This window comes from Lipotes vexillifer, unplaced genomic scaffold (genome assembly GCF_000442215.2).
Source record: "Lipotes vexillifer unplaced genomic scaffold, Lipotes_vexillifer_v1.1 scaffold945, whole genome shotgun sequence".
Lineage (NCBI taxonomy): Eukaryota > Metazoa > Chordata > Mammalia > Artiodactyla > Lipotidae > Lipotes > Lipotes vexillifer.
In genome coordinates, this window is record NW_006772158.1 from 459,953 (window position 1) to 478,451 (window position 18,499).

General features: G+C 36.6%; 1 protein-coding gene across 1 annotated transcript in view; it reads left to right on the forward strand.

The window, feature by feature from the left end:
- ATRX (ATRX chromatin remodeler) overlaps nucleotides 1–18,499 on the forward strand; it is a 247,014-nt gene that overhangs the window by 130,336 nt on the left and 98,179 nt on the right. Inside the window, exons 16-17 of the mRNA XM_007447355.1 lie at nucleotides 16,183–16,324; nucleotides 17,503–17,612. Of these exons, the coding sequence (XP_007447417.1) occupies nucleotides 16,183–16,324; nucleotides 17,503–17,612 (252 nt within the window). The remainder of the gene's footprint in view (nucleotides 1–16,182; nucleotides 16,325–17,502; nucleotides 17,613–18,499) is intronic.

An 18,499-nucleotide genomic window follows, 5' to 3' on the forward strand; every position in this document is an offset into this window, starting at 1 on the left:
CCTTAAAAAACTGTTTATTTAGGCTGCGCCAGGTCTCAGTTGTGGCATGTGGGATCTTTTTTTTTTTTTCTTTAGTTGCAGCATGTGGAGTCTTATTTGAAGCATGCGGACTCTCAATTTGCAGCATGTGGACTTCTTAGTTACGGTATGCAGAGTCTTAGTTGCAGCAGGCGAACTCTTAGTTGTGGCATGCATGTGGGATCTACTTCTCTGACCAGGGGTCGAACCCAGGCCCCCTGCATTGGGAACATGGAATCTTATCCACTGGACTACCAGGGAAGTCCCAGGTCCTTTTTATCCTTAATGATATTTTGTCTCATATTGAGAGAGCAGTGTTGAGGTCTCCAACTATAATTGTCGATTTGTCATTTTCTCATTGCCCTTCTCTCAATTTTTTGCTTATAGTTTGTTATTAGGTACATGTACATGTAGGATTGTTATGCCTTTCTTGTGAATTGACCCATTATCAATGAGTAATGTCCCCTTTTACCTCTGGTGATTTTTCACCATCTGAAATCTACTCTGTGTGATGATAGTATAGTCACACCATCTTTCTTTTCAAGCATTTTACTATGAAAAGTTCCAACGTACTGCAAGGTTTATAGAATTTCACAGTGATTTCCCATAAACTCAGGTCCTAGATTTTCTGTTAACATTTTACTATACTTGGTTTGTTACATTCCTATTTATCTACTAATCTCTCTACCCATCATTATATTTTTTATGCATTTCAATATCAATTGCAGACATCATTTCACTTAACCTTAATGCTTTAGCTTGCATGTCATTAGTTAGAATTCATATTTATTTAAAATTTTTCTTTTTATGTAAAATTTATTTTGAGTGAAATGTACCAGTCTTAAGTGTACATTTGCTTTTGACGTACCATGGAATGCACACATCTACTGTATGTATTTTTGTGTTTTTCTTCAGCTTGTCTTTTTTCCTTTCACTTAATGTTTCGAGAGTGTTCTGTCCTCCCTAGGTTGTGTCTGCTCTTAACTGTGAAACAGCTTATCTGTTGAATGGATGCACCACTGTCAGTCCTCTCCTCCCCAAATCTTCTTTTGAGGTACAGTTAGGTTGTTCCAACGTTTTCACTAAATTGGAGTATCCTGTTACATATTGGCATGACTTATTTTGTTTGCACTTCTTTGGGTTCTTTAAATTTCTTACTATTTTAACTATTTTTAAGTACACAGTTCAGTGAAATACATGTTGTGTAACCATCATCACCATCCTTTTTCATGACTTTTTCATCATCCTAAACAGAAACTGTGTACCCATTTAACAATAAATTCCCATTCCCCCTTCTCCTTAGTCTCTTGTAATCTCTCTTCTACTTTCTGTCTCTATGAATTTGGCTATTCTAGGTACCTCATATGAGTGGAGTCATTCAGTATTTGTCCTTTTCTGTCTGTCTTATTTCACATGGCAGAATGTTTTCAAGATTCATTCATGTTATATCAACTATCAGAATTTAATTTCTTTTTAAGGATGAACAGTATATTCTATGCATATACAACATTTTGTTTATTCATTTATCGATGGATACTTAGGTTTCTTCCACTTTTTGGCTATTGTGAATAATGGTGCTTTGAACATGGATGTACAAATATCTCTTCAAGTTCCTGCTTTCCAGTCTTCTGGGTATATATACAGAAGTGGAATGGTGGAACATATGGTAATTCTTGATGTACTTTTTGAGGAATCACCACAGTGTTTTCCACAACAGCTGCACCATTTTATATTTCCACCAGCAATGCATACAGGTTCCAGTTTCTCTACATCTTTACAATATTTCTTTTCTTTTCCTTTCTCTTTTCTTCTTTCTTCTCTGCCCCTCCTGCCTTTTGTAATAGCCAACCTAATGACTGTGAAGTGGTATTTCATTATGTTTTTTTTGTTTTTGTTTTTTTTTTTTTGTGGTACACGGGCCTATCACTGCTGTGGCCTCTCCTGCCGCGGAGCACAGGCTCCGGATGCACAGGCTCAGAGGCCATGGCTCATGGGCCCAGCCACTCTGTGGCATGTGGGATCCTCCTGGACTGGGGCACAAACCCGTGTCCCCTGCATTGGCAGGCGGACTCTCAACCACTGCGCCACCAGGGAAGCCCTCATTGTGGTTTTGATTTGCATTTCCTTAATGACTAATGATGTTGATCATCTTTTCATGTGCATATTGACCATTTTTATATTTTTGGAGAAATGTCTATTCAAATCCTTTGCACATTTTAAAATTGTGCTTTTTTTGTTATTGTTGTATTACAGGGGTTCTTTATATATTCTGGACATCAATCTCTTATCTTAATGACTAATGATGTTGATCATCTTTTCATGTGCATATTGACCATTTTTATATTTTTGGAGAAATGTCTATTCAAATCCTTTGCACATTTTAAAATTGTGCTTTTTTTGTTATTGTTGTATTACAGGGGTTCTTTATATATTCTGGACATCAATCTCTTATCATATATGTAATTTGAAAATATATTCCCCCATTTTGTGGATTATCTTTAATTCTATTGATAAGTATCCTTTGCATAAAGGTTTGAAATTTTGATGAAGTCCAGTTTATCAATTTTTTTCTTTCATTGCCTGTGCTATTGATGTTTTATTTAAGACATCATTGCCAAATCCTTTGTCATGACAGTTTCTTTCTTTGCCATTTTGTATAATCCTGTTAATATGCTATTGAATTTGGTTTGCTAGTACTTTGTTGAGGAGTTTTGAATCTATATTAATAGAGAATCTGTAGTTTTCATATAGTTTATTTGTCTGAATTTTGAATTGGTAATGCTGGTCTCATTGAATGAATTAGAAAATATTCCCTCATCTTCAGTTTTCTAGAAGAGTTTGAGAAAAATTGTCATTAATTATTTTTTAAATGTTTGGTAAAATTCACCAGGGAAGCCCATCTGGACCTAGGCTTTTTTCTTTGTTGGAAGTTTGATTACTGATTCAGTGTTCTTAACTAGTTTAGCAGTCTGTTCAGATTTTGTTGTCTTCATGGGTCTGATCTGGTGCTTTGTGTTTCTAAGAATTTTTCCATTTCATCTGTGTTGTCCATTTTGTTGTATAGTTGTTCATAGTATTCTTTCATAATTATTCTTATTTCTGTAAAATTGCTAGTAATGTCATCAGCTTTATTTCAGATTTTAATAATTTGAATCCTCTTTTTGTCTTACTCATTCTAACTAAAGATTTGTGAATTTTATTCTTTTCAAAGAACCAACTTTTGATGTTGTTGATTTTCTCTTTTTCTAGTGTCTGTTTTATTTCTGTCTGCTCTAATCCATATTATTTCCTTCCACCTGCTACCTTGGGTTTAGTTTGCTCCTCTTTTTCTACTTCTTTAAGGTGTAAAGTTAAGTTCTCAATTTGTTATCTTATTTCCTTTTTAATGTGTGTGTTTACCACTATACATTCCCCACTTAGCACTTCTTTTGCTGAATCCCACAGGTTTTAGTATTTTGTGTTTTCATTTTAATTTGTCTGAAGGTATTTTCTAATGTCCCTTGTGGTTTCTTATTTGACCTATTGGTTATTTAAGAGTATCTTGTTTAATTTATGCATATTTGCATTTTTCCCATTGTCCTTTTGTTATTGATTTCTAGTTTCATTCCACTGTGATTGGAGAAGATAGTTTTTTATGATTTTATTTATTTACTTATTTTTAAGTGGTCAGTAAAACCTTTCATTTTATTTATTTTTTTATTGAAGTATAGTTGATTTTTATGATTTTAATCTTCTAAAATTTTTTAAGGCTTGTTTTGTGCCCTAACATGTGGTCTGTCCTTGAGAAGTTCCATGTGCACTTGAGAAAATTCATACTCTGCTGTTTTTGAGCAGAGTGTTCTGTGTGTTAGGGCTAATTGGATTACAGGGTTGTTCAAGTTCTGTGTTTCCCTGTTGATCTTTAGTTGGCTTGTTCTATGCATTATTGAAAGTAGGGTGTGATGTCTCCAAACTATTATTGTAGAACAGCCTATTTCTCTTTTCAATTCTGTCAGTGTTTGCTTCATATAATGTGGGACTCTGTTTTGGGTGCATTTATGTTTATGATTGTTATATCTTTTTGATTAATTTACTCATCTGTTAATATATATATATATATATATATATATATATATTGCCTTTTGTAATTGTTTTTGACTTAAAGTCTATTTGACTGATGTTTATATAGCCATCCCAACCTTCTTAGTTGCTGTTTACATGGAATATCTTTTACCATTCTTTGATTTTCAACCTATTTGTGTCTTTTGATCTAAAGTGAGTCTTTTGTAGACAACCAATATTTGGATCATTTTTTAATGAATTTTAGCATTCTGTGCCTTTTGATTGGCAGTTTAATCCATTATATTTTAAGTAAGTACTGATGAGTAAGGATTTACTTCTTCTATTATGCTATATTTTTTATGTCTTACTGCTTTTTTGCTCATCATTTCCTCCATTGCTTCCCTTTTTTTTTTGTTTATTTCATTTTTTGCAGTGACACATTTTGATTCCCATCTCATTTTCTTTTGTGTATCATATGTAGATATTTTCTTTGTGGTTAACATGGGATTACATATAACATCCTAACATCATAATGATGTAGTTTAAATTGAATGAACTTGACCTCAGTCATGCACATAAATCGTAGTCATTTACAGCCCCATTCCCCCCGTATATAATTCATGTCACAGATTTTGTTTTTATACATTTTATGCCCCAATAACATATATTTATAATTACTTTTTATGGTTTTGTCTTTTAAATCCTATAGAAAGTAAACCTGGAGTTACAAACCAAAATTACAATAATACTGGGTTTTATATTTGACTGTGTATCTTTCCCATACATCTCTAGTTCTTTATACATCTTTTGAGTTACTATATAGCATTTTTTTCATTTCAACCTGAAGGCTTCCCTTTAGCATTTCTTGTAGGGTAGGTCTATTTTTAACGAACTCTCTCAGTTTAGGAATGTCTTGATTTCTCCCTCTATTTTGAAGGATACTTTTTTTTTTTTTTTTTTTTTTTCTTGCGTTATGCGGGCCTCTCACTGTTGTGGCCTCTCCCATTTGCGGAGCACAGGCTCCGGACGCGCAGGCTCAGTGGCCATGGCTCACGGGCCCAGCCGCTCCGCGGCATGTGGGATCTTCCCGAAACGGGGCACGAACCCGCGTCTCCTGCATCGGCAGGCGGACTCTCAAGCACTGCGCCACCAGGGAAGCCCTGAAGGATACTTTTGTTTGATATAAGATTCTCAGCTGACAGTTGTTTTCTTTCAATACTTTAAAATATATTATTGCACTGCCTTTTGGCCTTCAAGTTTCTGATGATAAATAAGCTGATAATGTTATTTATGATCCCTGTATGTGATAAGTCACTTCTCCTTTGCTACTTTCAAGATTCTCTCTTTCTTTGTACTTTGAAGTTCTGATTATAATGTGCTTAGTCTGGGTATCTTAGTTTATCTCACTTCAAGTTTGTTGTGCTTCTTGGATTTGTAGATCCTGGTCTTTACTCAAATTTAGGGAGTTTTGGCCATTATTTCCTCAAATAACCTTTCTGCCCCTATTTTTCTTCTCCTTCTTAGACTCTCATAATGTATATATTCATCTGCTTGATGATGTCCTGCCAAGTCCCTTGGTCTCTCAGTTTTCTCAGTTCTTTTTTCTTTCTGCTCCTTAGACTTGATAATTTCAGTTGACATCTTCATGTTTGATAATTTTCTGCCTGCTCGTATCTGAATCCTTTTTGAATTTTGAATTTTACTTGTTGCCTTTTTCAGTTCTTTTGACTCCTTTTTATAATTTCTACTGCTTTGCTGATAGTCCCATTTTGTGCCTACATTGTTTTCCTGATTTCCTTTAGATTGTCCAGTTTCCTTTGGGTTTCTGAACATATTTTAAGACAGTTACTTTAATGTCTTTGTCTAATAAGTCCATTGTTGGGGACTTATCAGGGATGGTTTCTGTTGTCTTATTTTGTTTTTTTGAATGGGCCATGTTTTCCTGTTTCATTGTTTGGTTTGTGGGTTTTTTAATTGCATATTGGGCATTTGGCTATTATAATGCAGTAGCTCTGGAAATTAAGTTCTCTCCCTTCCCAAGGATTTGCTGTATTTTTTTTCTTTAGTTGTCATAGTCTGATTGATATGAGACTCTCCCCATTTATTTTTGCAAAGTTTGTTTATTGTTTTGCATCATTACTGAATGCTCTTTTCCTTTCATTAATGTTCTGTTAATGTTTTGAAAGAGATTTCCTTGAATGCCTTATCTTTTCCAGTCTTTGTAGATTGGCTCTGTACTGGGGCACTCCTTCAGTACTTAACTAGACTTGCAATGAAGCTAAAGGATCACTCTGAGATTAAAACTTAAGGTCTTTTCAGGTTTTTTCTGAGCATGTTTCTTACCTGGGTATACACTTGGTTTTATAATTCTTCTGTCTATTTTGCTGGTTTTGAATGTCCTAAATTCCAAGAGTCTCATCCTAGCTTCGTCTCTGGGCCTTAGGTGGTCAGTTGTATGTCTCCACCTACAATGTCTTGGCCCTGACAACTGTGGGTTTATAGTTGCCTTGTAGCTTTTTTTTAAAGCATTTTTTTCTGCTTTTTCCCATCAGAATTTCAAGTTAGGTGAAACAATGATAAGAGTTTTATGTCATTCCTTTGGTTATCCCCAGGCAGGTTATAATAGATATACACCATAATTTGCAAATAATTTCTGCTGTGCTCCCTCTAGTTTGAGGGAGGAAACTGTCAACCAGGCTGCTGCTGCTTCAAGAATAAGACCATCACCTCACTAGGAGGTAGTGGGATATGGGCAAGTAAAAATACCATAAAACTTTCCTACCATTTTAAAGATGGCCTTTCTCTGGTCTCTACTGAATGCCCTGTGTTATGCATGAAGAGTATGCTCTACCTTGTTTGAAATTGAATGCCTTCCAGACCTATATGATAATTGGGAACTATTTGGCTCACAACTTCTTGGTCACACTTTGTCTGACTTTGTGGAGTTTTACTCCTCATGTGCATTTTAATATTCAGTTAAGACAGTGACTCCCATTTTGATTTCTGGAGGTCTTTTTGTATAGTCCTTTTCTCTCTGTAGTTCTCTGAAGTTTTTCTAGCCATCTCAGCTTGACTTCTGTCTCCCCAGCTCAGCACAACTCCAGTGTTCTCCTTTGGATACCCTCGATTCTGGAATGTGCCTTCAGGCAGCAGTCAAGGGGGAATAGGGCCCTCCTTATTGGTTTTGCTTCTCTCAGGTATCAGTGTCCTGCTGGTGCCTGTTATTCAAAGTCCAAAAATGTTAGTTTTGTATATTTTGTCTACTTTCCTAATTGATTAGAGCAGGAGGGTAAATTTGGTCCCTTGCATTGTGATCCTGAATCTCCATCAGCAGAAATGGGGCTCAGCCTTTTCAGTATGTTGCTTAAATGGTTTTGCTTTCATTTTTCTTTTCCTTTTTCAATTCAGACATGGGACACATTTCATGTCCTTATTTACTATTCTTTGCTATAGCTTAATTTATCATTTCTACTAAATTCTCCCATTTCATTACTATTAGTTATATAAACTTAAATTGTACCTTGAGTGCATAAACACATGCACTTAGTCACTAATAAGTAGACAGTTTTTTTTATAAATTGTCTTCTCCTCCATTCAGGATGAAGATTCACTAATCTCCAATCCTGAAGATAGTGCTTAATAGCTAAAATATCACTTATGAATATATGGTTCAAAATTCTTAAAGCCTTGTATATTAGTTTGCTACTGTGCATTAAAAAATACCACAAGCTCAGCTAAAAACAAGACAAAGTTATTATCTCACAGTTCTATAAGTCAGGAATTTGAGAGTGGCTTAGCTGAGCGTGATCTACTGGGTCGTCTGCTCAGTGTCTCACCAAGTTGAAATTAAGATGTTAGCCAGAGCTGCAGTTTTCATCTAAGACTTTGTTGTTTTCTAGCTCACATATTGGCAGAATCCAGTTCCTTGTGATTGTAGCAGTGAGGGCCTTAGCTACTAGAGACTTCTCTCCACAGTATGGCAGTGTGCTTGTCTTGGAGACCAGAAGAGAGCATCTCTTACCCTTTGGTCTTTTAAAGAGCTTACCTTGATTAGGTCTGGCTCACCTAGGAGAATGTCCCTTTTGATTAAACCAAAGCCAGCTAATTAGTGGCCCAATTATGGGAATGATACCTCATCATAGTTACAGATCTCAGTCACACTCAAGGGGATGGGATTATACCAGAGGGTGGGAATCTTGGAGGCCATTTTAGGGTTCTGCCTACCACACCTTGCAAATAGGACAAGACATTCAGAGAATTTTACATTTTGTCTAAAGGCTTTGCCCCAGCAATATGAACCTGGGACACATCCAAGCTAGAAAACAATAAAAATTTAGTGAATACTTAGTCTATGCCTAATACTTTGTATTCTTTGCCTTATTTAATCTCTGCAGCAACCCCATGTGGGTTGTTTATAATCTTTCCTACTTTGCACATGGAGAAACTGAAGCTAAGAGGGTTTAAGTAACTTGTTGAAATGGAGCTGGGATCTAAATGGCCTGTGCTATTTATACTCCACCACACTTTATCCTAGTATTAATCTTGATTTGTATATAATTTCAGTTTTATATAAGTGAAGTATCTATCCAGGTGATTTATTACAAATTTGTGACTTATTTAACATTTTTTACATGCAATAATGGTACTGTAGTTATGATTTTAAAATGAGAGAGTGTCCTTTTTTTTTTAGAAGACTACTATTTAGCTTCATTTACTGACTTATTTTATTTTTTTACATCTTTATTGGAGTATAATTGCTTTACAATGGTGTGTTAATTTCTGCTTTATAACAAAGTGAATCAGTTATACATATGCATATGTTCGCATATCTCTTCCCTCTTGCATCTCCCTCCCTCCCACCCTCCCTATCCCACCCCTCCAGGCGGTCACAAAGCACTGAGCTGATATCCCTGTGCTATACGGCTGCTTAACACTAGCTATCTACCTTACATTTGGTAGTGTATATATGTCCATGCCTCTCTCTCGCTTTGTCACAACTCACCCTTCCCCCTCCCTGTATCCTCAAGTCCGTTCTCCAGTAGGTCTGTGTCTTTATTCCTGTCTTACTCCTAGGTTCTTCATGACATTTTTTTTCTTAAATTCCATATATATGTGTTAGCATATGGTATTTGTCTCTCTATTTCTGACTTAAATCACTCTGTATAACAGACTCTGGGTCTATCCACCTCATTACAAATAGCTCAATTTCATTTCTTTTCATAGCTGAGTAATATTCCATTGTATATATGTGCCACATCTTCTTTATCCATTCATCCGATGATGGGCACTTAGGTTGTCTCCATCTCCGAGCTATCGTAAATATAGCTGCAGTGAACATTTTGGTACATGGCTCTTTTTGAATTACGCGTTTCTCAGGGTATATGCCCAGTAGTGGGATTGCTGGGTCATATGGTAGTTGTATTTGTAGTTTTTTAAGGAACCTCCATACTGTTCTAGATAGTGGCTGTACCAATTCACATTCCCCCCAGCAGAGCAAGAGGGTTCCCTTTTCTCCACACCCTCTCCAGCATTTATTGTTTCTAGATTTTTTGATGATGGCCATTCTGACTGGTGTGAGATGATATCTCATTATAGTTTTGATTAGCATTTCTCTAATGATTAATGATGTTGAGCATTCTTTCATGTGTTTGTTGGCAGTCTATATATCTTCTTTGGAGAAATGTCTATTTAGGTCTTCTGCCCATTTTTGGAATGGGGTGTTTGTTTTTTTGTTATTGAGCTGCATGAGCTGCTTGTAAATTTTTGAAATTAATCCTTTGCCAGTTGCTTCATTTGCAAAGATTTTCTCCCATTCTGAGGGTTGTCTTTTCGTCTTGTTTATGGTTTCCTTTGCTTTGCAAAAGCTTTGAAGTTTTATTAGGTCCCATTTGTTTATTTTTGTTTTTATTTCCATTTCTCTAGGAGGTGGGTCAAAAAGTATCTTGCTGTGATTTATATCATAGAGTGTTCTGCCTATGTTTTCCTCTAAGAGTTTGATAGTTTCTGGCCTTACATTTAGGTCTTTAATCCATTTTGAGCTTATTTTTATGTATGGTGTTAGGGAGTGATCTAATCTCATACTTTTACATGTACCTGTCCAGTTTTCCGAGCACCCGTTATTGAAGAGGCTGTCCTTTCTCCACTGTACATTCTGGCCTCCTTTAACAAAGATAAGGTGACCCTATGTGCGTGGGTTTATCTCTGGGCTTTCTATCCTGTTGCATTGATCTATCTTTCTGTTTTTGTGCCAGTACCATACTGTCTTGATTACTGTAGCTTTGTAGTATAGTCTGAAGTCAGGCAGCCTGATTCCTCCAGCTCCATTTTTTGTTCTCAAGATTGCTTTGGCTATTCGGGGTCTTTTGTGTTTCCATACAAATTGTGAAATTTTTTGTTCTAGTTCTGTGAAAAATGCCAGTGGTAGTTTGATAGGGATTGCATTGAATCTATAGATTGCTTTGGGTAGTAGAGTCATTTTCACAATGTTGATTCTTCCAATCCAAGAACATGGTATATCTCTCCATCTGTTTGTATCATCTTTAATTTCTTTCATCAGTGTCTTATAATTTTCTGCATACAGGTCTTTTGTCTCCTTAGGTAGGTTTATTCCTAGATATTTTCCTTCTTTTTGTTGCAGTGGTAAATGGGAGTGTTTTCTTGATTTCACTTTCAGATTTTTCATCACTAGTATATGGAATGCCAGAGATTTCTGTGCATTAATTTTGTATCCTGCTACTTTACCAAATTCATTGATTAGCTCTAGTAATTTTCTGGTAGCATCTTTAGGATTCTCTATGTATAGTGTCATGTCATCTGCAAATAGTGACAGTTTTACTTCTTCTTTTCCGATTTGGATTCCTTTTATTTCCTTTTCTTCTCTGATTGCTGTGGCTAAAACTTCCAAAACTATATTGAATAAGAGTGGTGAGAGTGGGCAACCTTGTCTTGTTCCTGGTCTTAGTGGAAATGCTTTCAGTCTTTCACCATTGATGACGATGTTGGCTGTGGGTTTGTCATATATGGCCTTTATTATGTTGAGGAAAGTTTCGTCTGTGCCTACTTTCTGCAGGGTTTTTATCATAAATGGGTGTTGAATTTTGTCGAAAGCTTTCTCTGCATCTATTGAGATGATCATATGGTTTTTCTCCTTCAGTTTGTTAATGTGGTTTATCACATTGATTGATTTGCGTATATTGAAGAATCCTTGCATTCCCAGAATAAACCCTACTTGATCATGGTGTATGATCCTTTTAATGGGCTGTTGGATTCTGTTTGCTAGTATTTTGTTGAGGATTTTTGCATCTATGTTTATCAATAATGTTGGCCTGTAGTTTTCTTTCTTTGTGGCATCCTTGTCTGGTTTTGGTATCAAGGTGATGGTGGCCTCTTAGAATTAATTTGGGAGTGTTCCTCCCTCTGCTATATTTTGGACGAGTTTGAGAAGGATAGGTGTTAGCTCTTCTCTAAATGTTTGATAGAATTCGCCTGTGAAGGCATCTGGTCCTGGCTTTTGTTTGTTGGAAGATTTTTAATCACAGTTTCAATTTCATTGCTTGTGGTTGGTCTGTTCATATTTTCTATTTCTTCCTGATTCATTCTTGGCAGGATGTGCATTTCTAAGAATTTGTCCATTCCTCCCAGGTTGTCCATTTAATTGGCATAGAGTTGCTTGTAGTAATCTCTCATGATCTTCTGTATTTCTGCAGTGTCAGTTGTTACTTCTCCTTTTTCAATTCTAATTCTACTGATTTGAGTATTCTCCCTTTTTTTCTTGATGCGTCTGGCTAATGGTTTATCAATTTTGTTTATCTTCTCAAAGAACCAGCTTTTAGTTTTATTGATCTTTGCTATCATTTCCTTTATTTCTTTTTCATTTATTTCTGATCTGATTTTTATGATTTCTTTCCTTCTGCTAACTTTGGGGTTTTTTTGTTCTTCTTTCTCTAATTGCTTTAGGTGCAAGTTTAGGTTGTTTATTCGAGATGTTTCCTGTTTCTTAAGATAGGATTGTATTGCTCTAAAATTCCCTCTTAGAAGTGCTTTTGCTGCATCCCTTAGATTTTGGTCGTCATGTCTCCATTGTCATTTGTTTCTAGGTATTTTTTCGATTTCCTCTTTGATTTCTTCTTTCTTTCCTCTTCGTTATTAAGTAGTGTATTGTTTAGCCTCCGTGTGTTTGTAATTTTTACTGATCTTTTTTTGTAATTGATATCTAGTCTCATAGCGTTGTGGTCAGAAAAGATACTTGATACAATTTCAATTTTCTTAAATTTACCAAGACTTGATTTGTGACCCAAGGTGTGATTTATCCTGGAGAATGTTCCATGAGCACTTGAGAAAAATGTATATTCTGGATTTTTTGGGTGGAATGTCCTATAAATATCTGTTAAGTCCATCTTGTTTAATCTGTGATTTAAAGCTTGTGTTTCCTTGTTTATTTTCATTTTGGATGATCTGTCCATTGGTGAAAGTGGGGTGTTAAAGTCCCCTACTATGAATATGTTACTGTCGATTTCCACTTTTATGGCTGTTAGTATTTGCTTTATGTATTGAGGTGCTCCTGTGTGGGGTGCATAAATATTTACAACTGTTATATCTTCTTCTTGGATCGTTCCCTTGATCATTATGTAATGTCCTTCTTTGTCTCTTCTAATAGTCTTTATTTTAAAGTCTGTTTTTTCTGATATGAGAATTGCTACTCCAGCTTTCTTTTGGTTTCCATTTGCATGGAATATCTTTTTCCATCCCCTTACTTTCAGTCTGTATGTGTCTGTAGGTCTGAAGTGGGTCTCTTGTAGACAGCAAATATGTGGGTCTTGTTTTTGTATCCATTCAGCCATTGTGTGTCTTTTGGTGGGAGCATTTAGTCCATTTACATTTAAGGTAATTATCAATATGTATGTTCCTATTCCCATTTTCTTTATTGTTTTGGGTTCCTTATTGTAGGTCTTTTCCTTGTCTTGTGTTTCTTGCCTAGAGAGGTTCCTTTAGCATTTGTTGTAAAGCTGGTTTGGTGGTGCTGAACTGTCTCAGCTTTTGCTTGTCTGTAAAGGTTTTAATTTCTCCCATCAAATCTGAATGAGATCTATGCTGGGTAGAGTAATCTTGGTTGCAGGTTTTTCTCCTTAATCACTTTAAATATGTCCTGCCAGTGCCTTCTGGCTTGCAGAGTTTCTGCTGAAAGATCAGCTGTTAACCTTATGGGGATTCCCTTGTGTGTTATTTGTTGTTTTTCCCTTGTTGCTTTTAATATATTTTCTTTGTATTTAATTTTTGACAGTTTGATTAGTATGTGTCTTGGCGTATTTCTCCTTGGATTTATCCTGTATGGGACTCTCTGTGCTTCCTGGAGTTGATTATTTCCTTTCCCGTATTAGGGAAGTTTTCAACTATAATCTCTTCAAATATTTTTTCCGTCCCTTTCTTTTTCTGTTCTTCTTCTGGAACCCCTATAATTCGAATGTTGGTGCGTTTAATGTTGTCCCAGAGGTCTCTGAGACTGTCCTCAGTTCTTTTCATTCTTTTTTCTTTATTCTGCTCTGCAGTAGTTATTTCCACTATTTTATCTTCCAGGTCACTTATCCGTTCTTCTCCCTCAGTTATTCTGGTATTGATCCCATCTGGAGTATTTTTCATTTCATTTATTGTGTTGTTCATCGTTGTTTGTTTGATCTTTAGTTCTTCTAGGTCCTTGTGAAATGTTTCTTCCATTTTGTCCATTCTGTTTCCAAGATTTTGTATCATCTTTACTATCATTATTCTGAATTCTTTTTCAGGTAGACTGCCTATTTCCTCTTCATTTGTTAGGTCTGGTGGGATTGTATCTTGTTCTTTCATCTGCTGTGTGTTTTTCTGTCTTCTCATTTTGCTTATCTTACTGTGTTTGGGGTCTCCTTTTTGTAGGCTGTACGTTCGTAGTTCCCCTTGTTTTTGGTTTCTGTCCCCAGTGGCTAAGGTTGGTTCAGTGGGTTGTTTAGGCTTCATGGTGGAGGGGACTAGTGCCTGTGTTCTGGTGGATGAAGCTGGATCTTGTGTTTCTAGTGGACAGGTACACGTCTGGGGGTGTGTTTTGGCATGTCCGTGGACTTATTATGATTTTAGGTAGCCTCTCTGCTAACAGGTGGGGTTGTGTTCCTGTCTTGCTTGTTGTTTGTCATAGGTTGTCCAGCAGTGTAGCTTGCTGGTCGTTCAGTGAAGCTGGGTGCTGGTGTTGAAATGGAGATCTCTGGGAGATTTTTGCCATTTGATGTTATGTGTAGCTGGGAGGTCTCTTGTGGACCTGCGTCCTGAAGTTGGCTCTCCCACCTCAGAGGCACAGCAGTGACTCCTGGCTTCAGCACCAAGAGCCTTTCATCCACATGGCTCATACAGGGAGTTTGATGCGTATTGGTCACTTAGGTTCCTGGAGCATCCTGTGAATTGGTGCAGAACATTTATAAAATCTCACAGTAACGCAATTTCAGGGATGGAAGGACAGTAAGAAAGTCTCCATCTGTGGATCCAGTCTCTTTTATCCTAGAGTCCCCAAGGACGAGATACTAAGCTGACTTCTTGGGGAGCTTCATCTCTGGGAAAACGCTGGCCGGTTGCCACCTTTGCAGGCGGATGTGACAGGGAGCGTCTCCTCTTCCTTCTAATCCCCCTCCCCCACCCCTTGGCTACAGTGTTGGGTGTTTCCTTGCCTCTCTCCCGACCTCTTAGATGGGCACAGCACATAGAAGGGACATGGGACCAAAAGTACCCTCTGGAGGGCAAAACAGCCCGGGGATACATGCAAGCCGAGAGCGGGAGCACCTCTCGAGAGTGTCCTTTTAAAGAGACTTTCTAAAACACAGGTGAAATAACATGCTTGCTTGGGTTTGTTTCAAAATCATTTATGGAATCAAAGGAGTAGTAGAACGGGTGCAAGGCTGTCAGTGAAACAGAACTGGCTAGAACTTGATAATTTTTGAGGTTGAATAATGGGTAACAGGGCTCATTATGCTACTGTCTACTTTTGTTTATGTTTGAAAATTTCAGTAGTGAGTATCAAATAATCCATTCATTTCTAGTTACAGTTCTAAATAAGGCAAAGAATACCAGCTAATATTTTATCCTAAGCATCACAATGTCTCCAGTTAAAAATCATGAATCTTTATTGATTGTCATGGAACCATAAACCTGTTTATAGAAGTATTTCATTTATTAAAGTAGTAATGCATAGTGGTTAAGAGCATGGACTCTGGAGCCTAACCGTCTGGGTATAAATCTTAGTGTTGTGATACTTAATAGTTGTATGACCTTGTGTAAGTTATTTAACTTCTCAGTCCCTCATTTTTTTTTCATATGTAAAATGGCAACACTTGTACCTAGCTTATACAGTTCTTGAGTATACTATGTAATGGATAGACATTTGGATAAGAAAGCAAAAAATATATACAGATACATGTATTCATATGTATTTATATCTATTTAAGTTTTCTTTCAAATAAGAAACTTGAGGTAATTGTTTCCCTTTTGCATTTAGAGGGTATTATATGTTCTTGTCATGCTTTTGAGCCTGAGGTTCTCAAACCAGTGTTTCTGAAAGTTTTTCCCTTTCACAACACATATTTACAGTGTTTTTCAATGGGAGTGTTCTGGAATCTTGGGTGGGACAGTTCTTGTTTGGGACTGTCTTTCACATTGTAGAACATTTATATTTACCTTCCCCTCTGCCTACATTAAATACCAGTCCTAACCAGTCATTGTGATAACCATAAGTGCCCTTGCACATTTTCACATGTCCTGTAGAAGAATAGAAAAACCCCTTTTGGGGAGCCAAATTTTAATGGTGGTGCCATGGATTAATTTAGAGTGCTACTTTTGTCACATCTCTACCTAAAACGTGTTGAGATGTTCAAGGTGAGAACGGATGAGCTAAATTAGTGAAATTACCACAGTGATTCAAAGTCTTGTGGAGGTTTTTGATTTTGGACAACATATAAACCTGTGATCTGTCCTGGTCTTACTGAACCAGCATATTGGATGTATGGTATGGAAGTAGATGTGTCTGTATTTTGCACAATTTCCCTTAGTAAGACTCATACTCCACCATTGCTTGAAAGATTTCTGTGAGCTTAACTATAATTGTCTTTCTTGTAGGTGATAGAAATTGAAGATGCTTCACCCACTAAGTGTCCAATAACAACCAAGTTGGTTTTAGATGAAGATGAAGAAACCAAAGAACCTTTAGTGCAGGTTCATAGAAATATGGTTATCAAATTGAAACCCCATCAAGTAGATGGTAAGAAACTATTAGATGATTAAAGCATTTTTAGTTAAATTTTACCAATATTTGGTGCCCCTATGTGCCTCACATTCTGCTAAGTATTGGAGTTATTTCTACTGGTGAGCAAAACAAATATGATCCCTGCCCTTATGGAGTGCGTAAGCAAATGAAGAAGAACAAAACTGGACAATTGCAAAGAAAATGAGTATTATGAAAGGGGAAGTGTGCCCCTCACAAATGGGTATATATAGCAAGTGAATTTCACCTAATCTGCAGTGGTTGGCTAAGGGCAGCTGTGGGGTAGGGAGAGGTACAGTTAGCTAAAAGCCTTCTTCAGGAAATGCTTTTTCAAGTATGTTTGTTAATAATATTCCTACATTGTTTTTGGAAAGATACCAAATTATCCCTATCCTCTGCTTTGTCAGAGTGGAATCAGTAAGTCAGTTTTGATTGTGTATATGAATGAATTCATAAGAGAAGTTCTATAGTTCGTACTCCTTAGGTGGCAAGTCCCTTTAGTGTTCAGTTTTTAATGTTGAATAAAGGGAGAAATGATGAATTATCGCCTGCATTTTTTTTCCTGATTGACTCAATAAAGCTGAAAGTATATTTGATAGGAATCTATTCTCTCTTTGGATAAAGTTTCTATTTTAGATTATTCATATGTCTCTTTGGACCATCCCAGGGAATGGAGAAGTTCTGCTGTGATAGCTTAGAGGAGTGAAAGTTACCCTCTTGTGTGCTTGTGTTCACATTTTTTCTAGTTAACCTTAGTGTGTGTGTGTGTGTGTGTGTGGGTAAAACAAATCTCATTTACATTTAAGAGATTTTTATCTCTTTTTTTAAAAAATTCTATTTCTTAGAAGTTTTGGTTATGTTTTTAATGTGTTTATGATGGAAGATTTATTTTATTTTATTTTATCTTATTTTATTTTATATATTATTTGGTTGTGCCAGGTCTTAGTTGTGGCAGGTGTGTTCCTTAGTTGCGGCTCTTTGGCTCTTTAGTTGTGGCATGCGAACTTTGGTTGTGGCATGCATGCGGGATCTAGTTCCCTGACTAGGGATCGAACTGGGGCCCCATGCGTTAGGAGTGTGAGTCTTAACCACTGTGCCACCAGGGAAGTCCCGACGGAAGATTTTTTTTTTAACTTGAGCCTTTAAATTGAGCATAACAAAGCTGTCATTTTTAGGTGTTCAGTTTATGTGGGATTGCTGCTGTGAGTCTGTAAAAAAAACAAAGAAATCTCCAGGTTCAGGATGCATTCTCGCCCACTGCATGGGCCTTGGTAAGACTTTACAGGTAAGAACATGAAGGTATTCTGTTCTTGTGCATTCATTAATTCAAGAATATGTATTCTTTTATGTTCCAGCACAGTTGTAGGAGCTGGAGATAAAGCAGTGAACAAGAATAACAAGATTTCTCCCTCAAGAAGCTTATATTCTGGTGGGGGAGAGAGATTTTAATCAAATAAAATAAGAAATATGTACTTTCAGATAATAAATGTTAAGGAAGAATAGAGAGGGAAAGCATCTTTTAGGAAGTGATCTTTGAGCAGAGATCCTAATGAAGTGAAGGTGTAGGGTTACAGGTATAGCCAGTAAAACTGCAGAGTCTGAGGTGGAAATGAAGTTCCTTTACAACACTGTGTTTTTTTTTTTTGGCTGTGCTGCGTGGTTTTGCAGGATCTTAGTTCCCCACCCAGTGATTGAACCCGCGCCCTTGGCAGTGAAAGCACCGAGTCCTAACCACTGGACCCCCAGGGAATTCCCAGCTTTTTAACAGTCTGTGATCCTATAGTAATGAGAACATAATATATTTTTCACTATTAAAATACTACATTTCTGAATGCAGGAAGTTGCAAGAAGACTGCAGGAGTTGTAGCAGAGATGTGGAATTAGTTTATATATATATATATAAAATTTCAAGCCATAAGACAATTACTATAGATTCAGTGAGTCAGAACACTTTACGTGGAAAAATACTCGGTAACATAATTCTCTTCTAAATGGGCAGTGGTATTTTCTGAAGATCATAGGGATGTTTTCTGGGGACTAGGGACTTAGTAGCTGTCTTGGTGTGGTTACTTTTTATATTCATATTATTATTACCGATCATAGAATCATGGAGCTTTAGAGTTGGAAGGATCTTATATATCATCTAGTTGAAGTCCCTTATTGTACCTGTCT